Source organism: Rhinatrema bivittatum, chromosome 18, assembly GCF_901001135.1.
Source record: "Rhinatrema bivittatum chromosome 18, aRhiBiv1.1, whole genome shotgun sequence".
In the NCBI taxonomy this organism is placed as follows: Eukaryota; Metazoa; Chordata; class Amphibia; order Gymnophiona; family Rhinatrematidae; genus Rhinatrema; species Rhinatrema bivittatum.
Window position 1 is genome coordinate 38,732,079 of NC_042632.1, and position 25,344 is coordinate 38,757,422.

The window sequence follows — 25,344 nt, forward strand, 5'->3', positions numbered from 1 at the left end:
ATATTCTATCCATCAAGGAGCCCTTCAAAAATGCTATTATTTTAGAGTCTTCAGTTCAGCAATACATGTGAAGAAAAAAAAAAAATCACACACAAATCACCACCGAAGTCTAAGAATACCAAGACATTTTGTAAAAGAAATCTCTGGCAGAGCAAACAGGATCCAGAAAACCCGATCTTCCCTTGAAAGACTCTGCTCAGAGGTTCTTCTCCTTCCCCTTGAAAAGAACCAGATTCTGCCTGAGAAAGAAATGTGATGATAAAAGAAACATTAGCCAACTTCTTAGAAAAGGAACAGTTTTGCCATTTTATTAGCAGCTTCCCTCCCCGGTGGGTAGGCTCTGGGGGAGCAGCCGAGGACGCCCCTCTTTTTTTTTTTTTTTCCATTCATGTGCAGCCCGCTGTAGGGCCCACCCGAGCGGACAATCTCTTCTTTGCCCGCCGCGTAGCATGTCACAGGCACACGCCCCGCCCGGGCCAGCATGTCCTCCTCCACGTCGCTCCCACCTGCGGTGCCACCCGCGCCTTCCTTGGTTTACCGAAGGGCAAACCCTGGGCAATGCTGGAGAAGGGATGGCTCACTGCTGTGCTGGTTCAGTCCGTGTCTGGATATGAGACACTTCCAGCGCCGGTAGGAGCAGCTGGAAGGCATCCTGGATATAGGAAGCACTGTTGGAGGCCTACGAGAAGGGAAAGGATAGGTCAAAGACAGCATAAATCCCTTTTTCACCAGTGCAGGCTTCATTCAACGTGCAGAGCTGTCAGATGTAAATTAGAAAGCTAAAGGGAGCTCTATGGATTGGTATTGTACTCAGTGTGATTCCAGTGGAGAAAAAGGTAACTCAGATGTGGAGTGAGAAATGACTCAGAAGCAAACAATCAGGTTCAGCGACACAAAGTCACTTCCATGAGTTAGGGCTTCTGTTACCTGACTTTTTAAGAATTAAAATAAAGAACATTGTTCAATGCTGTATTTTCTGTACTCCAACAGTTGGAACAGCTCCCTTGAGGAAAGGCTAAAGTGGTTAGGGCTATTCAGCTTGGAGAAGAGATGGCTGAGGACTATAAAATTATGCGTAGAGTAGAATGGGTACATGCAGGGAAAATGCTATGAAGTTAGTAGCTAGCAGATTTAAAACAAATCGTAGAAAATACATTTTCACTCAATGCACAATTAAGGTCTGGAACTCACTGCCAGAGGTTATAGTAAAGGCAATTAGCATAGCTGGGTTTATAAAAGGTTTGGACACGTTCTTGGCAGAAAAGTCCATAAACTGTTATTAACCAGATAGACTTGGGGCAAACTACTACTTATCCCTTGGTGTTAGCAGCATGGAATCTATCTACTATTTGGGATCCTACCAAGTATTTGTGACCTAGATTGGAAACAGGATACTGGACTTGATGTACCCTCGGTCTGACCCAGTATGGCAATTCTTTTGTTCTGAACCAGGCTTCTTTTTCAATGTATGAGACAACTATCTTATGGCACAGGAGAAAAAAATAAAATAAACTGTCTCCACCATCTAATATTTTTTCATTTAAACAATCGCTATTAATCTCCTGTTCACATTCTGACTATCGCTAGGGTAGGGGGACAGTGGATGGGGTTGCATCTCTAAGGATACAGAGCGGAAGAAAGTTTCCAAACTATTGCCCCTTCCTTTAGTACTGTAAGCTTAAAAACAAGAACACAACAATGAAAACTTACCTCTAAAAACACCCCCGTGATTAATGGGTTAAGGACATCTCCTTTTTCTTTAACCTAAAACAAGAGTCCTTTTTTAATTGCATCTAAAATCCCAAAATGCATTACATCCGTATCTAGTACACAGGCGTCCAATATTGCTTCTTGGAGATATCAGGATGAAATGATAGGAGCCAGGAAAAAACATATTTTAATGGGGAGCTTAAATTAATCCACTGATTTTTATTTACCTGGAATTTGAAAATTCTATGTATAACATTTTTTTGAACAAAATGAATCCATGGAACTATTTGGTTTCTCGTGTTTCTTAGGAAGGAGCAGATTGCTTTCCACACACAGCTGCTTTTACATTTGAAATAGCAGGGGGGTGACCCACGTACACCATCATTCCCCGTGCATCCCTGGAGATGTCCGTACCTATTCGGGCAGGTAGTGGTGGTGATGCATGCAAGTTTACAGGGTGGAGGAAGTTACGGGGGTGAAAGGACACAGCAAGTCTTTTGTGCACATACTGCCTCGTGCGCTGATGGGATCTTTAGTATATGTCGTAAGGGAAGAGTGGGCTGCAAGAGGCATCAGCAAATCCAGTTATTAAGCAGTCCAAATCTATTCAGAGCAATATCAGCAGGGGCTCAGACCTCAGCTTGGAGGATGCGATTCTGAACCGCTTCCTACGTGGGATCGGTGGCTCACCTCGCATTTTTGTTCGCAGGAAGGCAAGTGGTCTGGGAATAATAACAGAAGCTTAGTTGAAGACCAAGTACTGTGCCTCAATAGGGGAGGGTGGCTAAAATTATCCATTCCATCACCTCCATCCAAAAAGTGAAATTCTAAAAGCCTTGCGCACCTCAATTCCAGGCTTACCCACCTCCAATGTATCAGCTAAAACTGCAAGTCTGATTCGTCCATCCAACGCCAAGCCCAATAAAAGAGCAAGCAAACAACTGCATTTACCTGAGGGGGATAGATAAGGCCGTTTCTTACCCCAGCTGCTGTTAGATGTGTTGTGATCTGTTTAGACAGGGCGGACAGCTCTTTGCACAACAGGATGGTCATTCTGCCACAAAACACAATAATAGAGGGTGCGGGGTAAGCCAAAGCCATTTCCTCTCTGTGAAGCTCATCACCTAGCACAGAACTGTACACCACACTTGTTGACAGCTACCCCAGAGTGGGAATGGTGTTCCACCCTTCTGACACTCTGAATAGCTCTCAATGCTTATTTTTAGAGACGGGAATAATTCCAGGGGACTGCAGACGGGCAGATATGGTTCCAATTCACAAAAGCGGAAGTAAGGAGGAAACTGGGAACCACAAGCCCGTTAGTCTGACCTCTTTGGTGGGCAAAATAAAGGGATCGCTGCTAAAACAGAGAATGGTGCACTTTCTGGAATCCAGGGGCTCGCAAGATGCAAGGCAGCATGGTTTTACCAGAGGTAGATCTCGTCAGAGGAACATGGTCAATTTCTCTGATTGGGTCACCAGACAGTTGGATTAAGGGAGAGCACAACATTAATCCATGCTTGACAGGTATGACATTGCAACCATACACACTGCAGAGAGCCCTAAGATAAAAAAACAGAGGACCTCTAAATGTACCTACAACACAGAACACACACCTGACACAAACAAGAGACTGAATGTTTTCCATAGTTATGGAACTCTCTTCCAGAGTCATTACGTCAGATAATAGAAAGAAAGAGTTTCAGACATGAACTGAAAACATGGCTCTTTAGAAATGCATATGATTTCATGTAAATTACGAATATGCCGATAACTTCACTGTCAGGACCAGAGACAGTAGAGCGAGCAATAAGTACTGAACGATGTAAAGTGTAATGAGAGTAGAATTAGAATTTAGAGTAGTCCTAGAAAATGTATGAATATGATCTAGATTATTATATTTGCTGTGATGTTGACCTAAAATGTGAATGTTGACCAAGAATAGGAATGCTGATTTTGTAAACCGTTGGGATCTTCTTTTGTAATAATGGTATAGAAAATTCCTAAATAAATAAATATATACATACATACATATTCATTATGTCTGCTCCAAAAACCCAATTCTACCAGATTTTGTAAAATACAATAATATAAGGTCCTCAACTCCCCTCCTCATTAATTGTTCTCGGGTTTTGCTTCTTCTCCATCTTTTTTTGCTTTTTGCGGTTCACAGTGTAAAAAAAAAAGCCTATAGTTTTATTCCCTCTGCCATCACAGGTCCTTTCCACAGACGTGATTTATCATATTATAGACACTAAAAATTCTCTTCCACGTGTATTCTGCTAGCTTTGTTCATATAAAAAGGTGGACAAAAAAACAATTTTCCTAACAAGCTGGCAAATGCAAGTCAGTTTTCTTCTCTCATCACAGTAATTGCACCCACAGGCAATTTCCAAGATGACGATGCCTTTCAGACAGACAATGTGACTTCCTCTGCTATTGCTGCACTTTAGTTCTTAAATCGAGGGCCGTCGGGGAATCATACTCACAGGGACAAGGCTCTGGCTCTTGCTAGGGCCGTTACGTTCTCCTGCTGACCATGGAGAATCAACGCGGCCGTTTTATGGAACAACTCGATGGAGTAGGCAGTCACCTGCGCCAGGCTCCTTATTGCGAGCGAATGGATATCCTGCCAGAGAAAAACACGGCCCTTATTTTCCCAGCATGTTCAGCAAAATTAACCAACTAGAAAACGACCGGAAGTGTAAAGTAACACCGCACCTTGGAGCAGGCTGCATTTCATGGTCTGTAACCCTCATTCTTCTAGTACTGTAGATTTTTTTTTTTCTCAAGTGAAATGAGAAATATGAGGGCACCTGAACATTTGGTAACACCTTCCACACACTAAAACGACTTTACAAATACCATGTGCATTTTCTATTATATCAACAAGCTCCAGTGTCTCTCCGTTGAAATGACACTCTACAGTGGTAAGCCAAAGAGCGTTAATAAGGGGCATAAGGCAGGGAGAGAGAAGGGAGGCACCTAGCTGAATGCCTTCTTCAGATATACAAGAAACGCTCTGGCCAGGGGATGGAGGGATCTGGGATTCTTTCTTGCAAAGCAATCATTAGTGTCCCTATTTGTTTTCTTTATTACCTCCACAGATGTTTTAGAATCACTTAGAGATTTCACGGATTCTGCTGGCTTCTCCTCTTGGTGTGACTCCGGGTTAAGCCCGGCCATCCACTCATAGGCAGCTTTCCTTGCCTGTAACACAAACACCTGAGGTTCAGAAAGCTTCTGCATCCCTAGCCCGTGCAGGCTGGCCCATGTGTGCGAGTAAACAAGCGCCCCAGCACCTCTCCAACTTCTCTCCTATTACACCCCCACAAGAGATCGCCGATCCTCCCATACGGCTCCTCTCCTCCTCTGACAGATTGTCCTGCCCTAGGCTTTGTGCTTTCAGCTATTCTGCCCCTCAAATTTGGTCCAAGGTACCACTTACCCCTATGACTCGAGCCTCGCCACCTATTCAGGAAGAGCTAAGGCACGGCTTTTCAGCCCCCATTCCCCCATGATCTGACTCCCTGAACTTCTCAGTAGAGACCTGAAGTTATATATCCTGGATTTCCAATGCTATTCCAACTGTAGATTTGATCACCACCGTAAGTTATTTCAATTTCAAGTTTGCTAGATTTAAATGGATTGTAATTCACCTCGAGGCCATCTTTGGTAAAAGGCAGAATATCCTAAAAAAAATAATTTCCAGAGCAATATTCCCTCTAAACTTTTGTGGGCACTGTACACCAACAAATAGTGCAACAGTGTACAAATTTGTACTCTGTGTTCCATAAGCACCATTTTATTTTCCCTTTCTTCTGCATATCTTTCCCTGTGTGAGCTTGTTTTGTGGGCACTGTGCACGAGCTCTGGGTGCGAGGGGATACTTAGCTAACACGTAAATCAATTAAGCAACTTCAAGAGACTCTCAGAAAGGATGAGCGTGAATTCACAAGCCACTTTGCCACTGTCACACCGATGCCACTCAGTGGATTAAGTGAGCTACTGCACACAAAGTGCAGCACACGAAGGTGTACACACAGACATGAGGCCACATGTAGCATGCACAAAACAGGAAGCATCCAGTAATAAATCCTAACCTCGTATCTGAAAATGTTAAAGGCAAATCATGGACTCCAAATCTAGCTACTAGGTGTCACTCTTAAGCAATGACCATGACGCCTTTCCCCTGGGGGCTTGTGAATGATGCTTCCCCAGCAAAAGACATGAACTGAGGACCTTCTGCATGGCAGTGCAGGCCCTAAGCCTCCAGGCCAACCTGAATGATAATGAGATTTTGAATTTTTATTTTTTAAACATTGTAGCTCAGCTATTCATATTTTATGTAATCTGCAACAAGGATGTAATTGATCTTTTTAAGTTAAATATATGTGTGAAACTACAGCTATTTTATGATTGCTATTATAAAATTCTATTTATCAATAAAGCTTATTTTGATTTAAAATATCTACAACAATGTAGCTTTATATCCCATTATTTACAAGGATGGATTTTTATGTTTTAATATTTTTATTGATTTTAATTTCTCACAAGGCACTGTATGAACGAAGTAATAAACGCACTGACCTCTTCCAATGTGCCATGCAGAATTAATCTTTACAGATCTAGATGTACAAATTGATTTGATGCATCTCTCCTCATGGATGTTTAAAATGGACAATCAATCGATGACCAGGAATAAGAGTTGTTTGGTTTTTTTTTTTTGAGAGTCAAATTACAATAGTGCAAGAATAAAAAAAAAAAAATCTTGTTCAAAAAGCACTACAGAATATTCCTAACAATTAGCACTTTCAAAATAAAAGACCCACCAGTTTTGCCTTCCTTTCCAGAAGCTGCAGAATAAACTCTCTGCACAACCTGCACCGTTTAAAAGCCATGCAAGCAAACTGAGTCTCAGGGCTTTTTTGAAAGCTTTTTTTTTTTTTTTGGTCCTGTTTTAGTCTCAGTTGAAATTTGGCCCTACCTCTTAACTTTTTGCTGCAGTGAAAAATTAAGGAGCCCAATGAATCAAAGACTGACTCCCCAATTTGCATCTATGGGGGGGGGAAAAAAAATAACCAAAACAGCCTTAGTGATTCACGTCTAATACCCACTCAAAGGGGTGAGGGATTTGCAAAGGTAAAATGGACCGTGGTGAACATTGACAAGACAAAGAAGAAGGTTGCTGTAAACGTCTTGGACATGAGACACAGTCGTGCTTCCTCTGTGGAGATAAATCATTTTCCCGGCTGATCGGGCACTCAGATAAGTGCATCTCTTTAACGTAATCTTGATGAGAGGTTTGAGTTTTAAATGCAGCAAACATTCAATAAAATATGAATGTATACACTGCCAATTATGAATGACTGAGGATTATAAAAAACCTTAGCACAATGATGGGATTTGTAAGCACGAATTCATTGTGCCCACCCAGTGCTATATGTGATGGTCCTTCACACGCTTAATATAGGCATGATAGTCCCACAATCTATTGTTTGTTTAAGTGAGATTATATTTTTCTCCCTTTGAGATTATTCTTACACTTTTGGGTTCAATTCTATTTGAAAATTGACCTCAACATCTATTAAGCACTCGTGGGATCCCCAATGGGCGCAGCTTTAAGCTGCACTGAGGGCCCCCCTCACCCTGAGGGTCCCACGGGAGTAAAGCAGAAGTGCAGAATGGCATTTTCAAATCTGAACACTTTTACCCCCTTTCCTTCGTCTGCAGAAAAAAATGAAAAACAAAAACTAGGATGTGCAAAATCTGCAGGTCCTTTAGTAAGCAAATTTTCAAACGGGAAAAAAAACTTGCGTGCATGGTTATATTGGAAGATTGTGTTGCACGTCAGTGGCTATAGAAATACTCACACGGGCTTACAAGTCTTTAGTCATTTCGGGGGTAATTTTCAAAGCCGGTTACAAATATAAAGCCTGCTTTGTTCTACGGTTGACCCAGGCCAGTGTAAAACTAGCATATATCGTACCCATTTTCAACTTACCCACCTTCTGAAAATTCAGCCCTATGGAGTAAATTTTCAAAAAGAGTTACGCGCTAAAAGTAGCAATTTTATGCATGGAGATGGGCTTCCGAAGATTGCTACTTTTACGTGTCTAACTCCTTTTGAAAATTCATTGAATTCTCAAAAGGTTTTGCGTGTACAAATAGACTTTACGTACGAAAATAGGCTTTTGAAAATTGCTACGATATATGCCACCTTTACACATGTAAATCCTTTTGAAAATTAACTCCAGGGCAAACAAATGTACACACTTAAGTCACTCTCTGAAGCAGAGCTGCTACTTCACACAAGTGTATGTGTGCATTTACTCTGCCAATTACCCAATTATTTTCAAAAAGAACTTGCAAGCATGTTTTGAAAATAATTAGTAAAGTCTGTGTGTAAAACATATGCATGGACTTTACTGCTATTAAGGCTGTTTGAAAATGACCCTCTTCATGTCCAATGAGGTCCCGTCCCAGCTCAACGGGAAGAGTTGTTTTGGGTTTGGTTTTTTTTTTAAGTTAAGTTACACAAAAACAGCAATAATGAAAGCATCACTCACTTTGGCCACTTTCTCTGGCTTTGTGGAGACATGCACTTCTGCAAACAGTGTGGCTAGCTCCTGTGCAAACTCTTCATCTCCTGCAAGCACAAAGAACCGGATCCTGGTTAAACACAGCAGCACTAATACATTAGTGCTGCTCCTTCTAATCTGCCAGAAGATATTACCAGCATCAACTCTGCGCAAAAAAAAAAAAGGAAAATTGGTTCTTACCTGTAGTACCACAGATCAGTCCAGACTCCTGGGTTTTGCCTCCCTGCCAGCAGATGGAGACAGAGAAAGTTTTACTGACATTGCCACTTAATATGAGGTGCCACCTGCAATCCCTCAGTATTGATCCGTAGCAGGTAAGAACCAATTCCCCTTTCCCTCTACGTACCCAGATCAGTCCAGTCTCCTGGGATGTACCAAAGCTTCCCTAACTAGGATGGGACTGCGAGAGTCCCACTCAAAGCACACTCTCACCGAAGTCCGTGGCTTCTGGAGCCTGGCCATCCAAAGGGTAGTGCCTGGCAAAAGTGTGCAGTGATTTCCAAGTAGCCGACCTGCAGATCTCTTGCGGCGAAACTTGCTGACACTCGGCCCAGGAGGGCACCTGGGAATGGGCAGAATGTGTCTTTAGCCCTTCCGGGACAGGAGCAACCTTCACAGATGTAGGCAGAGCTAATAGCCTCTTTCAACCAGCTCGTAATTGTGGCTCTTGACGCTTTATGCCCCTTTTTTGTACCACTCCAAACCACAAAAAGATGATCTGTCAAGGGGAAGTCGCTCGTAATCTTCAGGTACTGTAGCAAATCTCGCTTCACGTCCAAACCATGCAACTCTCTTGCCTGAGGGGCCAAAGGATCCAAAGTTGGGAAGGACAGGAGCTTCATTGACTGATTTAAGTGGAACGACGACACCATCTTCGGCAGAAAGGAAGTGTCTTCAAGGAAACTCCCGAATCCAATAATCTCAAAAAAGGGCTCCCTACAAGACTAGGCCTGAAGCTCCGAGATCCGTCGAGCTGACCAAATCCCCACTAAGAAAGCCACCTTCAAAGTGAGATCCTTCATGGTCGCTCTTCTCAGAGGTTTGAACGGGGCCACACACATGCTCTTAAGGACTACGTTAAGGCTCCAGGAGGGACAAGGCTTCCGAACCGGAGAAAGCAAATGTTTTACTCCCCGGAGAAAATGCACCACATCCGGATGGGTAGCTAAGGAAGACCCTCGAACTTTACCTCGAAGACTTCCTAGGGCCGCCACCTTAACCTGGAGGGAATTAAAGGATAAATCCTTTACCAAACCGATTTGAAGAAAAGCGAGAATATGGACCACCAAGACTCGCAGAGGATCTACTCCTTGCTCCGTGCACCAAGTCTCAAAAAATCTCCACATCCTCAAATATGTCAAGGAGGTGGAAGTCTTCCTAGACTGTAAGAAAGTAGTGAAGACCCCTTCCAAGTAACCTGATCTGAAAATATGGAACATTGATGCAGGAGATTTGGCAGAGCACCCACTGCTAGGTTGATTAAGTCTGCAAACCACGGACGCCTCGGCCGCTCTGGAGCCACGAGGATCATATTGCAGATGGACCTCTATGCGTCGCAAGACCTTGCCCACCAGCAGCCAAGGTGGAAACACATACAGCAGGTCATCCGTCAGACAAGGCTGACAACTAAGGCATCTACTCCCTCTGCTCCTCGATCTCTTCAACTGAAGAACTGCGGGGCCTTGGCATTTTAGTAAGTCACCATTAGACCCATGCATGGCATGCCCCATCTGTGTCTGATAAGGGACATCACTTCCTCTGACAGCTCCCACTCTCTAGGATCCAGCTGTCCTTCAGCCTCCTGACCTCCCCTGGAGGCCCTAACAACAGGGGACAATGGAAGAGTGAAATCTCCCTCCCCCTCCGTGGCTCGTGAGGCAGCTGAGAACGTGGACAAAATGGCTGCCATTCCCATGCTCAATGGAAAGGGGTTGTCCACCGACTGCCTCGCAGAACAGAGCCTCCCAGGCTCGTTGTGCCTGGCTGAAGTAACTTTCACCCTCCCCAAAGTATCCTCTCCTCCGGAAAGACACTGGGAGCATTGGCGCATGCGTATCTCCACAAACAGAGCAGCACAAACCGCGTGGCATGAAAATGTGGCGCCAAGCCATGGCCAAGTAAAACACCTCCGGAGGAACGGGAAACTAAGAGTAGAGTCGCCCAATCACCTGTGAGGAAGAACTGGGGCAAAGTTTGCCATCCTACAGCAACCCCTTCCTTTCCTTATGTCTTTTCTTTGTTTTTTAAACAAACTTTAAACAGGGCATCAAAGAAAAATTAACATTTCCCTTGAAAGAAGACCGGCAGCAGACTCTGTTCCTCCTTCAGGGTGAGGGAACTGGAACCTCCAGCTTTCTTCCCTGTCCAGCGACAAAGGACCGAGAAACAAAGGGTCTCCAACCCCCTGCTCGTCCACCTCACAAACCAGGGGGTATGGCCCTATTAGGATCTAATGACCCCCTGGAAGGCAAGCAAACCTGGATGTCTGAGATTTAAAAACAAAATCTCAGACTGCAGGTTTTGCACCTCCATCATCCGCTGGAGACTGAGAAATACTGAGGGACTGCAGGTGGCACCTCGTGTTAAGTGGCAGTGTCAATAAAACTTTCTCTGTCTCCATCTGCTGGAGGGAAGGCAAAACGCAGGAGTCTGGACTGATCTGGGAACCCACAGAGAACAAAAGCTGTCCAGAGCCTCCGAGACATCATTATAAATAAAACTTACCCTTTCTCTCGTCGTCCTCATCATCATCAAACTCCACCAGTGAAAATGCTTCTTTTAGCTCTTCCAGTTCAAGTTTTAAAGACTCCAATTCTTCTCCGGACAAGGCGTTCACCACACACTTCACCTGGTTGCACGTGGCACAGTTGGAAAGGAATGAGAAATGCAACCTCACAAAGGTAGATGCAAACAAATGAACACTAGCTCAGAGGTCCTACTCAGCCAGGCAGGGGGAGAAGACTAGTATGTATGAGCAAGTACATATTACTGCTATTATAAACCACCTAGTTCCAAAAAGGTTATTTTAGGATTCGAGTCAACATAATGGAACAAACTGTCACTTGACTGATTACACCATGTTTGCTTTTCTGTACTGGTTTTCATACATTAAATATGTCAACAGTAATGGGACACAGTGCTCCTTCCTGAAAGGATGGGGTATGACGTGTAAGTTTATAAATTAATTTTGAAAATGTAATAAAATGCATACATTATTAAAGGAAGAGAGCACTACCCATCACAGCAGCTTCTAACCATTATTTTTACGTATTCTTTATGAAAAAGGATGCTTTATGGGCATATTGTGTCCATTTGTCTGGGACCTAGTATCAGTGGAGAGAAAGTGCGGGGGGAAAGGGGCAATACCGGGAGCAGGGTTAAGGTGGGCTTTGCTTTCATAAATAGGAAAATTGGTTCTTACCTGCTGATTTTTGATCCTGTAGTACCACAGATCAGTCCAGACTCCTGGGTTTTGCCTCCCTGCCAGCAGATGGAGACAGAGAAGGTTTCACTGACACTGTACATAACCCAGGGTGCCACCTGATGCCCTCAGTATTGACCTGTACCCCAGCCAAGATGACAGCAACAACTTTAAATTTCTAAGCAAACTCGCTCCCCTCCAATGAGCTGAAAGAAGGTGAAGTTGCCCAAAAAGACAATGGAAAACTCATTTCCCAAATTTAACATAAGCGATCAGCATTGAAAAACCTCCAACAACCCTGAACTATAACAAAGCAACAGTACGAGCGGTGGACTCGCCCCCCCCCAGTAAATGGGCAGGTCTCTGGACTGATCCGTGGTACTACAGGAATGAAAATCAGCAGGTAAGAACCAATTTTCCTTTCCCTATATGTACCCAGATCAGTCCAGACTCCTGGGATGTACCTAAGCTCCCTTCAACTCAGGTGGGACCTGGAGAGTTTCGCTTGTAGAACACTAACTGACGTACATGGAAGCCGAATCCCCCCACATCCAAGCGATAATGCCTGGCAAAAGTGTGCAAAGACTTCTCAGTAGCTGCCCAGCAAATTTCATGCGGAGACGCTTGTTGTGACTCAGACCAGGAAGTCGCCTGAGAACTTGTCAAGTGCATCACTAACCCCCCCCCGTGCAGCGGGTGCCCTTTAGAGAGGACTCCAAATCCATAAAAGCTGGAAGCTCCACTGTCTAACTAAGATGGAACGCCGAGGCTACCTCAGGCAGAAAGGAAGGCACCAGGCGTAAAGATATCCCCGAATCAGACACCTGTAGGAAGGGATCTCGACACGACAGTGCCTGCAGCTCCGAAATTCAGGAGAACAAATAGCCACCAAGAAAACCACGTTAAAAGTCAAGTCCTCAACCGTAGCTCTCTTTAGTGGTTCAAACCGAGCCTCACACAATCCTCTTAAGGACTAGATTCAGATTGCAAGATGGACAAATTTTCCACACCTGAGGACGCAAGTTTTTGCTCTCTGAAGGAACCGTATAACATTCGGAAATGTGGACAGAGGATACCCCTGTACCTTACCTGGAGACAACCCAGTGTCGCCACCTGGGCTCTCAGAGTTAAAGGCCAGTCTCTTGACCAGAACCTTTCCGTAGAAAAGCCAAAATATGTGACACCATAGCCTGAACAGACTGAGGCTGCATTCCATCAACAGCAGACCAGGATTCGAAGATCCTCCAAATTTGCACATACGCCTATCCTGCAATAAGGTGGAAATAACCGCTTCGGATTATCCCCTCCATCTCAGACATCTCCTCTCAGAAGCGAAGCCACGAGACAGAAGTGAGTCACCTGACCCACGCGGAAAAAGAACTGCTGCCAAGGACTACCTCATGGCTAAGCCAAGCCTGCCTGCACTTTCAGCTTGCTCAGGCCCAGATCCGTTTAACATCCAGCACCAAAAATCATCGGCCTGAAGAGCTTAACAGCTCAGGCCTCCTGAACTGCCGGGAATCTATGGAGACTGGGGCCGAGAACCAGCATCCCACTAATCACGCTTCACACATAAGCAAATTAAAACCGGCAGACGACCTCTAGCAGAAGCAGAGCCTCCTCCCCGGTGCACGTGCCTCTCTGTACCTCTGCGGGACAAGGAGGGGGATTCCCCTGCATCTCCCTTTGACGCTGCTAGGGAATCGAAAATGGCCACTGTTTCTGCGCTGATGGGGAAAGCCTCAACGCGAGATCCCCGTTCCTCGCGAGGCTTGTTCTACCGGTGTGATCATGCTCGACGCAGACCTGAAACGCCATTGCGCTTTTGCTGCACGCACATTCTATTCCTCCCCGCATCTGCGGCACCAGCAGCACCTCAAAGGCAAGCAGGGGAACAGTCCCTCAGCGCTAAGGAGCCAACACCCGGTCTCCTCCGCAGGCAGAGAAGCTGCTGAGAAACCCCATCGCTGAGCTCCCCGAGCTGCTGAGGTAGCTGCCCCCGGAACCCCAATGCTGCAAACAGATTCCCCTAACTAGTTCTCTTTTTTTTTTTTACTGTGAGAATAAAGATCCATAGAAACCAATACTTTCCTTTAGTGCAGAGGTTCAGGTTTCAGGAGTGCAGGCCGCGTGGCAGAGCAGAAAAGAGCCAGACCACTGGCTGTATCTGTCTCCTTTCGCCACACTTTAGCGAGCCATCCTAGGACAAACTGTACAAAAGGGACACTTCCCTGCTCCTCTGGGCCTGCAGTGCAGAACTGCCAGCAGGTTCCACCGCTGTCTCATGGGGGATGAGGGATCCAGACCACCAGATGTCCACCTCACGGACCTCCAGACCGAGCTGCCAGAAGGAGGGGTCACCAATCCCCTGCTCGTCCAACTCAAACCAGGGGAGATGGCCCCACCAGGACCTCAAACCCCCTGGGAAGATCCAGAAATTGTCTTTTAATCTTTTTTTTTTTTCCTTTCTTTCTCTCCAGACCCCATCTGCGGGAGATGGAGAAATACTGAGGGACTGGGTTATGTACAGTGTCGGTGAAACTTTCTCTGTCTCCATCTGCTGGCAGGGAGGCAAACCTCAGGAGTCTGGACTGATCTGCATATGTACAGGGAAAAGGCAGTTGGTATTTCTGAGGTCCATATTCATGTCTGGACAGCAGAGTTACCAGGCTAAACTTATATGGCTAACTCTGGAGGTATCTTCAATAGTGAGGCTGCACTAATGAATATAACGGGCTATCTTAAAGAGAGCCGGCTAACTAAGTCAGCTCTTTGCCCTGGCCAGACTTAGCTGGATTAAGTTATCTGGCTGAATATCGCAGTTAGCCAAATAATTTAGCCGGCCCATGTAACTCCTCCCCGGAATGCCCGTAAGTTATCCGGCGAAAATATAGCCAGCTAAGTGCCCAAATATTCATTTCAACAAATAATTTTGGGGTTATCTGTCTAAATGCTTCTGAATAGGGACCTCTGTATGTCCAACCAGCAAGTGTACGCACTGCTTATTTATATACATTTTTTAATTACATGCTGAATGCCTCTGGGCCATGCATATAATTTGCCACATGCATCACATGAGCTGAAAAGTTTCATAAATGCTAAACCTCCTGCAGATACAACTGAATGAATGTTTCATGCCAGTCGAGGATCAGGTGTTTGACTCGTTGCTCCGGAAGAGCTGAACGAGATGTAGGAGTCACCATGGCGCAGGGCGATGCAGACGACCTACGTGCTCCTCTTCTAAAGGGCCTGGACACTTTGTTGGCCTGGATCCGAAAGGGAATTTTGTAGATTCTCTGGATATGAACCCAACGAGAGGCTCGTGACTTCCAGCAAATGGCGGCTGAGAAACTTTTTTTTTTTTTTTACCTTTGCCTCACTCTCCCGCGAGAGCAGCTCCAAGGCTTCCAGGTGGGACAGACCCTGGAACTCATCGAAAAGCAAGCTGTAATGCGCTTTCTTCTCCGCATCCGTGGAAACCTTGCTGGCTGTTTGCTGCTCTTCCTTTTCCTTTGCCTCTCGCAAAATCTTTAAAGGAAGGGATCGGTTTAAAGAGAGGAATAAATGCTGCGCACAGAGGGAGACAGATACCCCAATCAGTAAGTCATACGCCAGGGAGATCAGTTAAAAATCTGCCCAGTTCCTCAAGTAACTGCACCATCGCTGGTCTTCCCATTATAACGGACTCCGGTATTTACAGAAAATGATTCTGATCCAGACAGGATCCAGGCAAGGGAGCTTTTATAAGAGAGGTAGCATAAAGCAGTGGTCCCCCAACCCTGTCCTGGGGGCCCACCAGCCAGTCAGGTTTTCAGGATATCCACAATGAATATGCATGAGAGAAAATCTGCATGTTATGGAGGCAGCGCATGCAAAGTTTCTCTCATGCATATTCATTGTGGATATCCTGAAAATCCGACTGGCTGGGGGGCCCCCAGGACAGGGTTGGGGACCACTGGCGGAAAGAATACAGGCGAGTAAAGGGGGGGATGTGGCTAAACTTCAGCACTACAGCCTGTGAAATCCGTTCGAGACAGAAGTGGCTTCTTTAGCAGATGGAGTTAAGAACATGGGCCAAGCCAGAAAAATCTTGCAAGTAGGGGAAAAAGCTCTCATTTGTGTCCCATCCTTACCTGAGATAAGGTGGAATTCCTGTTCATGAGTCCCTTGGTTTTCTTGAAGCCAGGGTCTCCTTCAGCAATTACATCCATGGTTTTCTTCCCAATGAACTCCAGAGCATCCAAGCCTCCACTGATAACACTTTTGCCCTGGGGTGGAGACACGAAAAGCAGGCCTGGCTTAACCCTGTACCATTCAGTGCCAGGTCCCCTCTCAGTCAAGTTGCTATTTTTTTTATATTTTTTTTAATTTGTTCCAATGAAAGTTATAACCATTGTGACATGCCAGAGTTCACGTTCTCCGTACAGACTGAAATAGGCAAGTGTATCTCTCTCCCTCCCCCTCGTGGTGAAATGAGCACTTTGCAGTGAGGAAAATGCAAGTATGTAGGTATTACCGCGAAGTGCGAAACGCTAATGCACTCTGCGCTGATACATACGCGAAGCGCTAACATCTCCTAATTATCACAATGTTGGCTATTACCATAAAACCCGTCCCTGCGTATTGCAGGTAAAAAGTAAGGAGGTAATTTAAAAAAATTATTTACGCATGGAAATAGGCTTTTGAAAATTGCTATGACCCATCCTACTTTTATGCGCCTAAGTTCTTTGAAATCTCCCTCCTAAGGGCATATTTCACTAGTGACGGATTTGTACCTGCATTAAAGAGAGGCATTCCTGAGACATGGTGAGCTCAGGAAGGGGAAGGAGGGGGTGTGCATTAAAGTTTCAGATACACATGCATATTTTCCAGCATGCAACTCAAACTGCAGATACAGCAATTACAAGTATCCACAGCTACTTTTGTACATACTTTTTTTTTTTGTGAATTTTCAAAGAAAAATTCAGATGCTTTCTCTTTGAAAATTGACTTAAAAAAAAAAAAATAGGTACAGAAGTAACTAAGTATCTCGCTGCTAGCCAGCTCCACCAGGACCTCAAACCCCCTGGGAGGATCCAGAAATTGTCTTTTTTAATCTCTTTTTTCTTTCTTTCTCTCCAGACTGCAGGTTTTACACCATCTACCATCTGAGGTTCCATCAGGGGTGGACGAAAGTTTTGTTTTCAATCACGACTTTGGCCCAAACTGAAAAACTTAAGAACATGATATGGGTGCTTGTTTGAAAAAGCCAAACAACATCTACACTCCTGTATTTTTTTTTTGTCTTTCTATCTGCTGTTGACATTTTGTTCTATTATTGTTGTCTACTTATTGGTATGTACTGTTTATATTTGAGGTCTTTGGAATAAAAATATTTAAAAACAAAACAAAACTGCATCCACCCACTGTGCTTTGGACAGCTGTTGTGATGGAGGAGAAGACACCAAAGGCTCCACTGATGGGAGAAGCGCTTTCGTTCCCTTTGCCTGCACCGCTGGTCTCAGCCACCAAGTCTCCTGCAGGGAAGGGTAGAAACGGAAGCAGTTTTACTATTCACAACCTGGACCGGGAGCGTAGCAGAGCAGGAAGGAGTGGTGCTGAGAAGGAGAGTGCAGTCTGCACCACAAGAGACTCTCAGGCTTAAGCTCTAGCAGGACATCGTCTCTGCGCCCTGGTTTTACCCAGCAGCAGTCCAGAATCCCTGAGGAGCACACGTGCCACAATCAGCCGTAATGCCAAGGGCAACAAAATCGACAGCAGGCAGGTTTCCTAGGTTCCAAGATTGTAAAGCGCAGAACATCCAGATTGAGTTTACATAACTAACAGTGCTGCTATTTATCTGAAGGGAGTAATCATCTAACTGTTTGCACTAGTGTAAGGACCGCAGGTAGGTTTTACCTGCAGACTGCACACTAATTTTCAAAGTAGGCATGTACCTTCCCTTCTCTCTGGTTTTTTTGTTGTTGTTGTTCATTTCACACGTCAGTCCTTACAGCTGAAGACAACATGTATTCAGTTTCACTGACCTGCCTCGGACTCGCTTTTTCTATCCAATGAAAGATCGCTGGGGCTTGGGATGCCTAGAGACGTCTCGGCTTTTTCAATGGCACTAGAAATACCCTGTCCTGATGAAGAAAGAGAAGATCACCAGGTTGTACAACCATGGCCACAGATGGCAGAGAGATGGGAAGACGGCAAGCAGGTTATCAAAAGGGAAGCTTTAAGGTGGGGAGCAGAAAAGAAAAGAAAACTGAGCTAAAGTTGATTACCACTAGATTCCTAGGACAATTAGAAAGGAAAGAATTATCTAAAAGGGTAAATATCTTCCTGGCATGACACTAGTACTTTACAGGCAGTTTGTGAGTAAACCATCTTAAAACAACTCCTCCCCGGCTGCTGGATTTCCAAAGCTGTTTGGCAAAAATCACTACAATTCAGCCAACAAGATACCCACATGCTGGGAATATACTTTAAGCAGCTTCAACGCTGCCTTGTAAAAGAAACCTAAACCTCTCTTTCGAATTTCGTAGTTAGGGACCAACATACTAAAATACATTAACATTAAGGCAACATTAATGCCCATTTAACCCAGGAGAGCAAAAGGGCACTTCTGCCTCCTATCCTACCAGCTCCACCATGCAAAACGGCGCCTCTCAAGGGGCATGGGGTCTCAGCCCGGAGGGCTTGGATAGACCTGGGTGGAGGCTGCTTCTGCATCAGGAGTAGGGGGGTTTCGGTTTGAAGAGGGGAGCGGTGCTTTTGGTTCAAAAGTGGGTGGAAGGTGACTGGTTCTGCTTCTGGCTGGCTCGGGAGGGAGCAAGGGGCAGGAGGCAGTGCAGGGAACACTGCAGCCTACCTGCACCGTTACTACACCGGCAATATCTGCCATAAGGCACTGGCTTTAACACTCATTAGTGCACTGGATGTGTAACCCGGGGTTTTGTGGGAGCTCACACCTGTACTAAAACAGGCCATTAAGAAGCATTAATGGAGAGTTTTAAGGTGGCTTAGTACACTGGCCCTGACTCCCTTTCTGGCTGTCACTGTGCTTTAATCCCTCCCCTTTGAAGTTTATTTTTTAATGCTTATAGGTTTTAAGCAAGGCTGGGCAGGACTATCTTAGCTCTCAAGCTTGTAATCTATACGTTAAAGTATATTTTGTCATGGACTTTATTACCGGGATTCCCTGCTGCGCAAAGGTTCTAGGAAACAAAAGAAACATAAAACAGATTTACACAGGTTCTAACCACTATAGGCTTCTATAAAAAAGTACCATAAACCGTGCAACGATCAAGCGGTTTATAATAATAAAGGCACATTGATTCATTCACAGATTAGGAGACCTCGTGAAATAAGAGGAACTCTCACCTACAGTTGCCACCGTGGCCGTGGCAGTGGACATGAAAGACTTGCCCCAGCTTCCCAAGTATCCCCATCCCGTCGGAGATTTGCCTGAGGAATCTGAATCCTGCAAAGACAGAAAGTAATTTGTGCCTTTTAAAATGAGAGAGCTGCAGAGACTATAACAGTCATCCTCAATGACAGCGAACAAAGCTGCCATGTTTGCATCTCACACAATCAGAAATGGGAGACCAGAACAGCTAAATCCAAAGGCAAGGCCAAGGAAATGTAAGGGGAAGTAAACATCCATTGGTCTCACATCAAAGCCAGAATGATACTAGACAAGAATGAAGTAGAAAAATTATTTCTCTATCATGTCTTCATGTGCATGAATGAAAACCTCGGTGCACTCACGGATCACATGCAAACTAATTCCATCTATAAACAATGTTCCTTATTATATCCAATCTACAGTAGTCGCCCTAACTTAGGGGGTCATTTTCTTATCGTATCGCACGCGAAAAATCCCTTTTCGCGTGCGATAGCTAAAAAGGGGCGGGGTCGGGCCAGCGTTAGCACTGGAAGAGGAGGCGTCGGGGCGGCGTGGGGGTGGACGCTGCGAAGACATCGCTGGCGGCGATAAGGTAAGCCACGTTATCGCCGCCAGTAGCGCGCCCAATAGCGCCACCTTTCACGGTGGCGCTATTGGGTGCGAAAGCCGGCGGTGATAACACCACGGTGGTGCGATGGGTGCCAGCTATCGCAGGCCCACCCCCTGCTTCACCACACACACACCCCCCCCCCCGCCCCCCGTTACCGCGGAATTCAGGGAGCTCCGCGAAGTTAGAAATTCCAGGCCTAAGACGGAAGTCTTCAAGTTCTGTTGCCCTTTAATAGGCAGAAAGCATCATCACAAATCAGCCATGAGGGTAAGAGGGGGGTTTGAAGAAATAGAAAACATTGCCATGTTTATGGCACTTCCATGCCAAAAGACTAGGCAAGGATTCTTTCTCTCCGTCTCCTCACACCTATAGCGTGAGAACAGTTATTAGAAAATCATTTTTCCCATGGCCAGAAGGGTCTGAGCTGGAGTGAGGCCCAGCTTCATTTTGTCATTCTTTCTCCCATAAAAAATGCCTCTCCAATCAAGTTGAAAGTGCTCTTTACCCCAGAGGATCGGTGCTCTCCCTGGGTGTGGAGAGAAGGATCTTTAAAACAACCAGCCTGACAAAACTAGAGTTGAACTGCTGGAAAAAAAAAAATAAAATCCACACCACCATATAACAGAGTGCTTTAAAGCGTACCCTCGGCTCCTCACCTGTTCTTTTTGATACGTTTGGGAAGTGTGGCAATTCACATTCATGAAATGGATCTCTCACTTGTAAATCGTTTTTAAAACAATTAAAAAAAAAAAAGGAATAAAATAAAAAGTTTGCTCCAATTTAGTACAGCTAAGACGACGTCCAGTATTGAAAGCAACAACTCTGTATTAATTGGAAGAGGTTGGTGACAGGCGATTACATGTCTCTGGTTTATCTTCATTCATGGGTTGATGCTGTTCTGTCATCAAACGATATAGCTAGGAACTCAATTATCAAGTTTCCAAAAATCCACAATAAAAATGAAAAGTCAAGGCCTCTCTTCCCCACCCCATTTCTTCCCAAAAATCCCCAGATCTGATTTCCTTGGCACTTGGTCCCAAGACCTACCATGACCCTTCTCCACTCCAGGGAAAAATAAAAACAGAGGGAGAGCAGAGCTTTACCTGCATCTGCCTCCTCTACCAGTCAGCTTCAGTCTAACGCTCTGAAATGTGCACCAGACTAAGGTGCACCACGCGACTTAGACTGCCAGGCTGAAATCGGCAGGTGGAGGGGACAGATGCAGCTAAGTAACGCACTCTGTGGTGAGGGGGTGGGGTGGGGGGAGGGGCCCGGGAATTATTCACAGAAGGAAAGAAAGTGAGGCCTCTATTGGGAGAAACATCAAATCTAAAAAAAACAACATGAAAAATTGCCTCCCCCACAACAAAACCTCCAAAACCATCCTTCTTAACCTTGTGCCATCCCTTGCCCTAAAAGCAGAGGTGAATTCTGAAACCTGCCTTGCCCGCATCTGTTGAGCCTTGTTGCTCAGCTGCGGCCACTTCACAGGGAGGTTTGGCTTCAGGTCTTTTGCGCGTCACGGTTGCGGGCTCCTCCTCCTCATCCTGGCCGCCGTTACCACCAGGGCCAGGCCCCTGTGCCTCTGGCACATCTTCCTCCTCCTGGCTTGCTGCCTCATGTGGGCTTTTCAGATTTTGGATTCTAGTTTCTCCGGACATTTCGCAAACATTTCCTGGATCAGTTAAGAAAAACAGAAATAGATATATGATATATCTAATATATATGTAATATATGAAAAATGATATGCATATATTTTGGACAGACCTTCAAATGACTGGGATTTCTACGTTCCTTCTATCCAAAATGGTAGAGAAAAAGAAAGGAAAAATCTCGTCTGGGCAGACAGACTAGATGGGCCAATTGACCTGCTGTTATTTACAATGGGGACAATTTTTGAATAGCTCTTGTTTTGTTTCAGCAATGAATGTAGACACTTATCCCACCACAAATGTCCGTGTACTTTGCACCTGTTATTTGTGCAGGTAGCCAAGAGGTGGAAAAATAACATATGCACATTTGAAAAATCCCAGGTGAGTGTGTCATCTTCCTCCTCCAGCCTAAAACAACACCAAGAATCCCAGTTTTTTACCCTGCTAAAAGTGCGCACACTATGAAAGCTAATGCATTACTTTTAATTGGGAAAAGGGTAGCAATTTCAGCCACACCATTCTGCCCAGGTCAATAATTTTGAAATGTGTCCTCTATGTTACTATGAGACATTAGAGGTGTGCAGGGCAGAAATTTAGTGTTGTTTTGTTTTTTTGTGGGCCAATTTATGTGTCATTCGGGGGGGGGGGGGGGGGGGTTGGACTCCTGGCAAGGATCTAAAGAACAAGTAACATTTTCTTATGGAAAAACCACAAGACATATAGAAAATCACAATGATATAAAAACTGCCATTACAGTGGGCACAATAGCAGCATAACATATATTGAAAATGATGTATTTTTTCCAGTATCTTCATTGTTTCCCCGTTAAGGATATATATATATAGAGAGAGTAAGTGCTTGCGTCATCTTGCAGAGATGAGCTAATCCTCTGTCATTGTGAGGGCCTTGAGATCAGCAGTGTAACTTATCCTGCTGAAACGAAATTATCTTTGATAATTAGAAAATGTGACAGAGCAAAACATGCCAAGCTCATAAAAGGCACAATAAAACCATATTCTTTCATTCCAGCCCCTACATATTGTAGCATCTCATTTTTAATGTTTAAAAAAAAAAACAAAAAAGTCACTTATGTATTCACTTTGTTCTTCTGTGAATTCTTCAGATTTCTCCAGAACCATTCAACCTACAGCAAAGCAACCAAGCTTTCAGACTAGCTATACCTATATAAAAACTAGAAAACCTTTCCCAGAAAAATGATGGCTCTAACCTCAAATTGGAAAAAAAAAAAAAGCCTTTTTCCATTAAACAACAATCTAGTTTTAGGGGAAGAGTGCTCATACGCACCTCTCTGCAATTCTTTTCTTACTTGTCCAATGATATTGGGGAACCCAAAACTTTACTGGATCAGATACCTACATGAGCTGGATGTGCCAAAAAGTGGACAGCAAAAGTTCAACAGTAATACCCAAAAACATGGGAGCTCTTTCGTAAAAAAAACTGGCAAGGCCTGAGAGAGACCATCAAGGCTGCATCCCATTCCGACTATTCCTGGCTGATGTGTTAATGGTGTTTTGCTAGGAGGGAAATTTTCAAATCGGCTCATCTTGGTGCAAAGTCCATGGCTACTTTTCGTCTGCAGATTCCACAGCAAATGTTAAAGGGCACGCATTTATTTATTTATTTGGATTCCTTTCACCCATTTTTCCCTTTTGAAAGCTGCCAAGGCTACAAAGTGCCTTCCCCCAATTCAGCTAACAATACACACACACTGTGGAACCTGGCAACACTTTTAGCCAAATCGATGAAGGAGAATTTTCAGACAGACAATTTATTGTCATTTGTACACTACTTATCATAATTTGATTTGGTTAGATTGCTTTTGCTTTTTAAAGTTACATGACATTTTTGGATAATTGCACATATTTTCAAGAGCAAAGGAAAATAAAAATAATCTTGAAATATGAAAGAGAATATTTTGGATAATTTCATTTGAGTGGTAACGTATTTAATGCTTGCTTATGTCTATAGCATATTATGGGCAAGAGACAGCAGATTCATTTAAGAGCATTTGATACAGTCCCTATACCCTGGCACTTATAGAGAGAAGAGACACATAAAAAAAAGAAAACATAAGAGGCTTTGAACTAAAACAGTGAAGCCACGATTAATAACAACAAAACCACATAGGAATAAGTGGGATCAACTGAGGAATGGGCAAGGAATTAGGCCTCTTAAGAGCACCCGTGTAAATGGCTTTGAAAATTGTCCTACTCTTATTACGTCTAATAAATGAATAACACACCTCTAAAAACAAACAGGGAAAGAAAAACCTCAAAAAGCTTCCTCCTTTAGAAACCAAGGGGCTGCCTTACAAAATGTTGGCTCTAGTGGAAAACTGGCCACTGCGAAAGTAGCTCAACATTTGCAACAAGAAAACCACAACCTGCTGCATCACTTCTGCACTGGAATACGAGTATCAACACTGACTTACACTTCTGCACTGGAATTTGACTGTCAACACTGTGACTTACACTTCTGCACTGGAATACGACTGTCAGCACTGACTTTTACATTTTTGCACTGGAATACGAGTGTCAACACTGACTTTTACACTTCTGCACTGGAATGCAACTGTCAACACTGACTTTTACACTTCTGCACTGGAATGCGACTGTCAACACTCTGACTTACACTTTTCCACTGGAATATGAGTGTCAAGACTCTGACTTACACTTCTGCACTGAAATACGAGTGTCAACACTCTGACTTACACTTTTGCACTGGAATACGAGTGTCAACACTGACTTTTACACTTCTGCACTGAAATATGAGTGTCAACACTCTGACTTACACTTCTGCACTGGAATACGAGTGTCAACACTCTGACTTACACTTCTGCACTGGAATACCAATGTCAACACTCTGACTTACACTCCTGCACTGCAATACGAGTGTCAACACTCTGACTTACACTTCTGCACTGGAATACGAGTGTCAACACTGACTTTTACACTTCTGTACTGGAATACCAATGTCAACACTCTGATTTACACTCCTGCACTGGAATACAAGTGTCAACACTCTGACTTACACTTCTGCACTGGAATACCAATGTCAACACTCTGACTTACACTCCTGCACTGGAATACCAATGTCAACACTCTGACTTACACTCCTGCACTGGAATACGAGTGTCAACACTCTGACTTACACTTCTGCACTGGAATACGAGTGTCAACACTCTGACTTACACTTCTGCACTGGAATACCAATGTCAACACTCTGATTTACACTCCTGCACTGGAATACAAGTGTCAACACTCTGACTTACACTTCTGCACTGGAATACGAGTGTCAACACTCTGACTTACACTTCTGCACTGGAATACCAATGTCAACACTCTGACTTACACTCCTGCTCTGGAATACGAGTGTCAACACTGACTTTTACACTTCTGCACTGGAATACGACTGTCAAAACTCTGACTTACACTCCTGCACTGGAATACGAGTGTCGACACTCTGACTTACACTTCTGCACTGGAATACGAGTGTCAACACTGACTTTTACACTTCTGCACTGGAATACGACTGTCGACACTCTGACTTACACTTCTGCACTGGAATACGAGTGTCAACACTGACTTTTACACTTCTGCACTGGAATACGAGTGTCAACACTCTGACTTACGTTGCTCGGCCACGTCCTGAGGCGCAGCCCCGAGTCTGGAGAGCCTCAGCTCCGTCCCTCCCCGCCGGGCTTGAAACCTGCTCACAAACCCGCAGCCCCGCGCTAAGTCGCGGCGGAAAAAAAAAACAAAACACAAACAGCGCGGTGTCAAGCTCAGGGAATCAAAGTAAACCTCCTTCCGCCCCTTCCCCTCCCCAAACCACGTCACAGGGAAGGCCGGGCGCCACGTCGCAGTCAGAGTACACCACCGCCGCGGCAATACGTCACTCTCGGGGGCGGGGCGCACGGGCTCGCACAAAACCCG

The 25,344-nt window shown here is 44.6% G+C and overlaps 1 protein-coding gene and 1 long non-coding RNA gene across 3 annotated transcripts in view; one reads left to right on the top strand and one right to left on the bottom strand.

The window, feature by feature from the left end:
- LOC115079857 overlaps positions 1–17,115 on the top strand; it is a 39,165-nt gene extending 22,050 nt beyond the window's left edge. Inside the window, exon 3 of the long non-coding RNA XR_003853414.1 lies at positions 16,855–17,115. This is a non-coding gene — a long non-coding RNA (uncharacterized LOC115079857). The remainder of the gene's footprint in view (positions 1–16,854) is intronic.
- Positions 288–25,342, bottom strand: FAM114A2 (family with sequence similarity 114 member A2). 2 transcript variants are annotated; one of them, XM_029583788.1, is made up of 14 exons: positions 25,041–25,342; positions 21,179–21,411; positions 19,102–19,201; positions 17,760–17,858; positions 17,140–17,249; positions 15,867–16,001; positions 15,103–15,261; positions 11,037–11,160; positions 8,280–8,359; positions 4,810–4,920; positions 4,200–4,339; positions 2,692–2,764; positions 1,711–1,764; positions 288–679 (listed from the first exon to the last, which is right to left on the bottom strand). In XM_029583788.1, exons 2-14 carry the CDS (start codon positions 21,395–21,397, stop codon positions 578–580), a joined length of 1,506 nt encoding a protein of 501 aa, XP_029439648.1. In that variant the 5' UTR covers positions 21,398–21,411; positions 25,041–25,342; the 3' UTR covers positions 288–577. The 2 variants fall into 2 exon arrangements, with proteins under 2 accessions (XP_029439648.1, XP_029439647.1); XM_029583787.1 differs by having other exon boundaries at positions 2,662–2,764.
- Between the last annotated feature and the right edge of the window lie 2 nt (positions 25,343–25,344).

Excerpts from the sequence above, each read along its gene's own strand:
- FAM114A2 (XM_029583787.1), bottom strand. The coding sequence starts at position 21,397 with ATGTCCGGAGAAACTAGAATCCAAAATCTGAAAAGCCCACATGAGGCA. Across the intron at positions 4,340-4,809 it reads ATTCTAAAACATCTGTGGAG|GATATCCATTCGCTCGCAAT; the intron begins GTAATAAAGAAA and ends TTTCTCTGGCAG. Across the intron at positions 2,765-4,199 it reads AGAGCCAGAGCCTTGTCCCT|AATGACCATCCTGTTGTGCA; the intron begins GTGAGTATGATT and ends GTTTTGTGGCAG.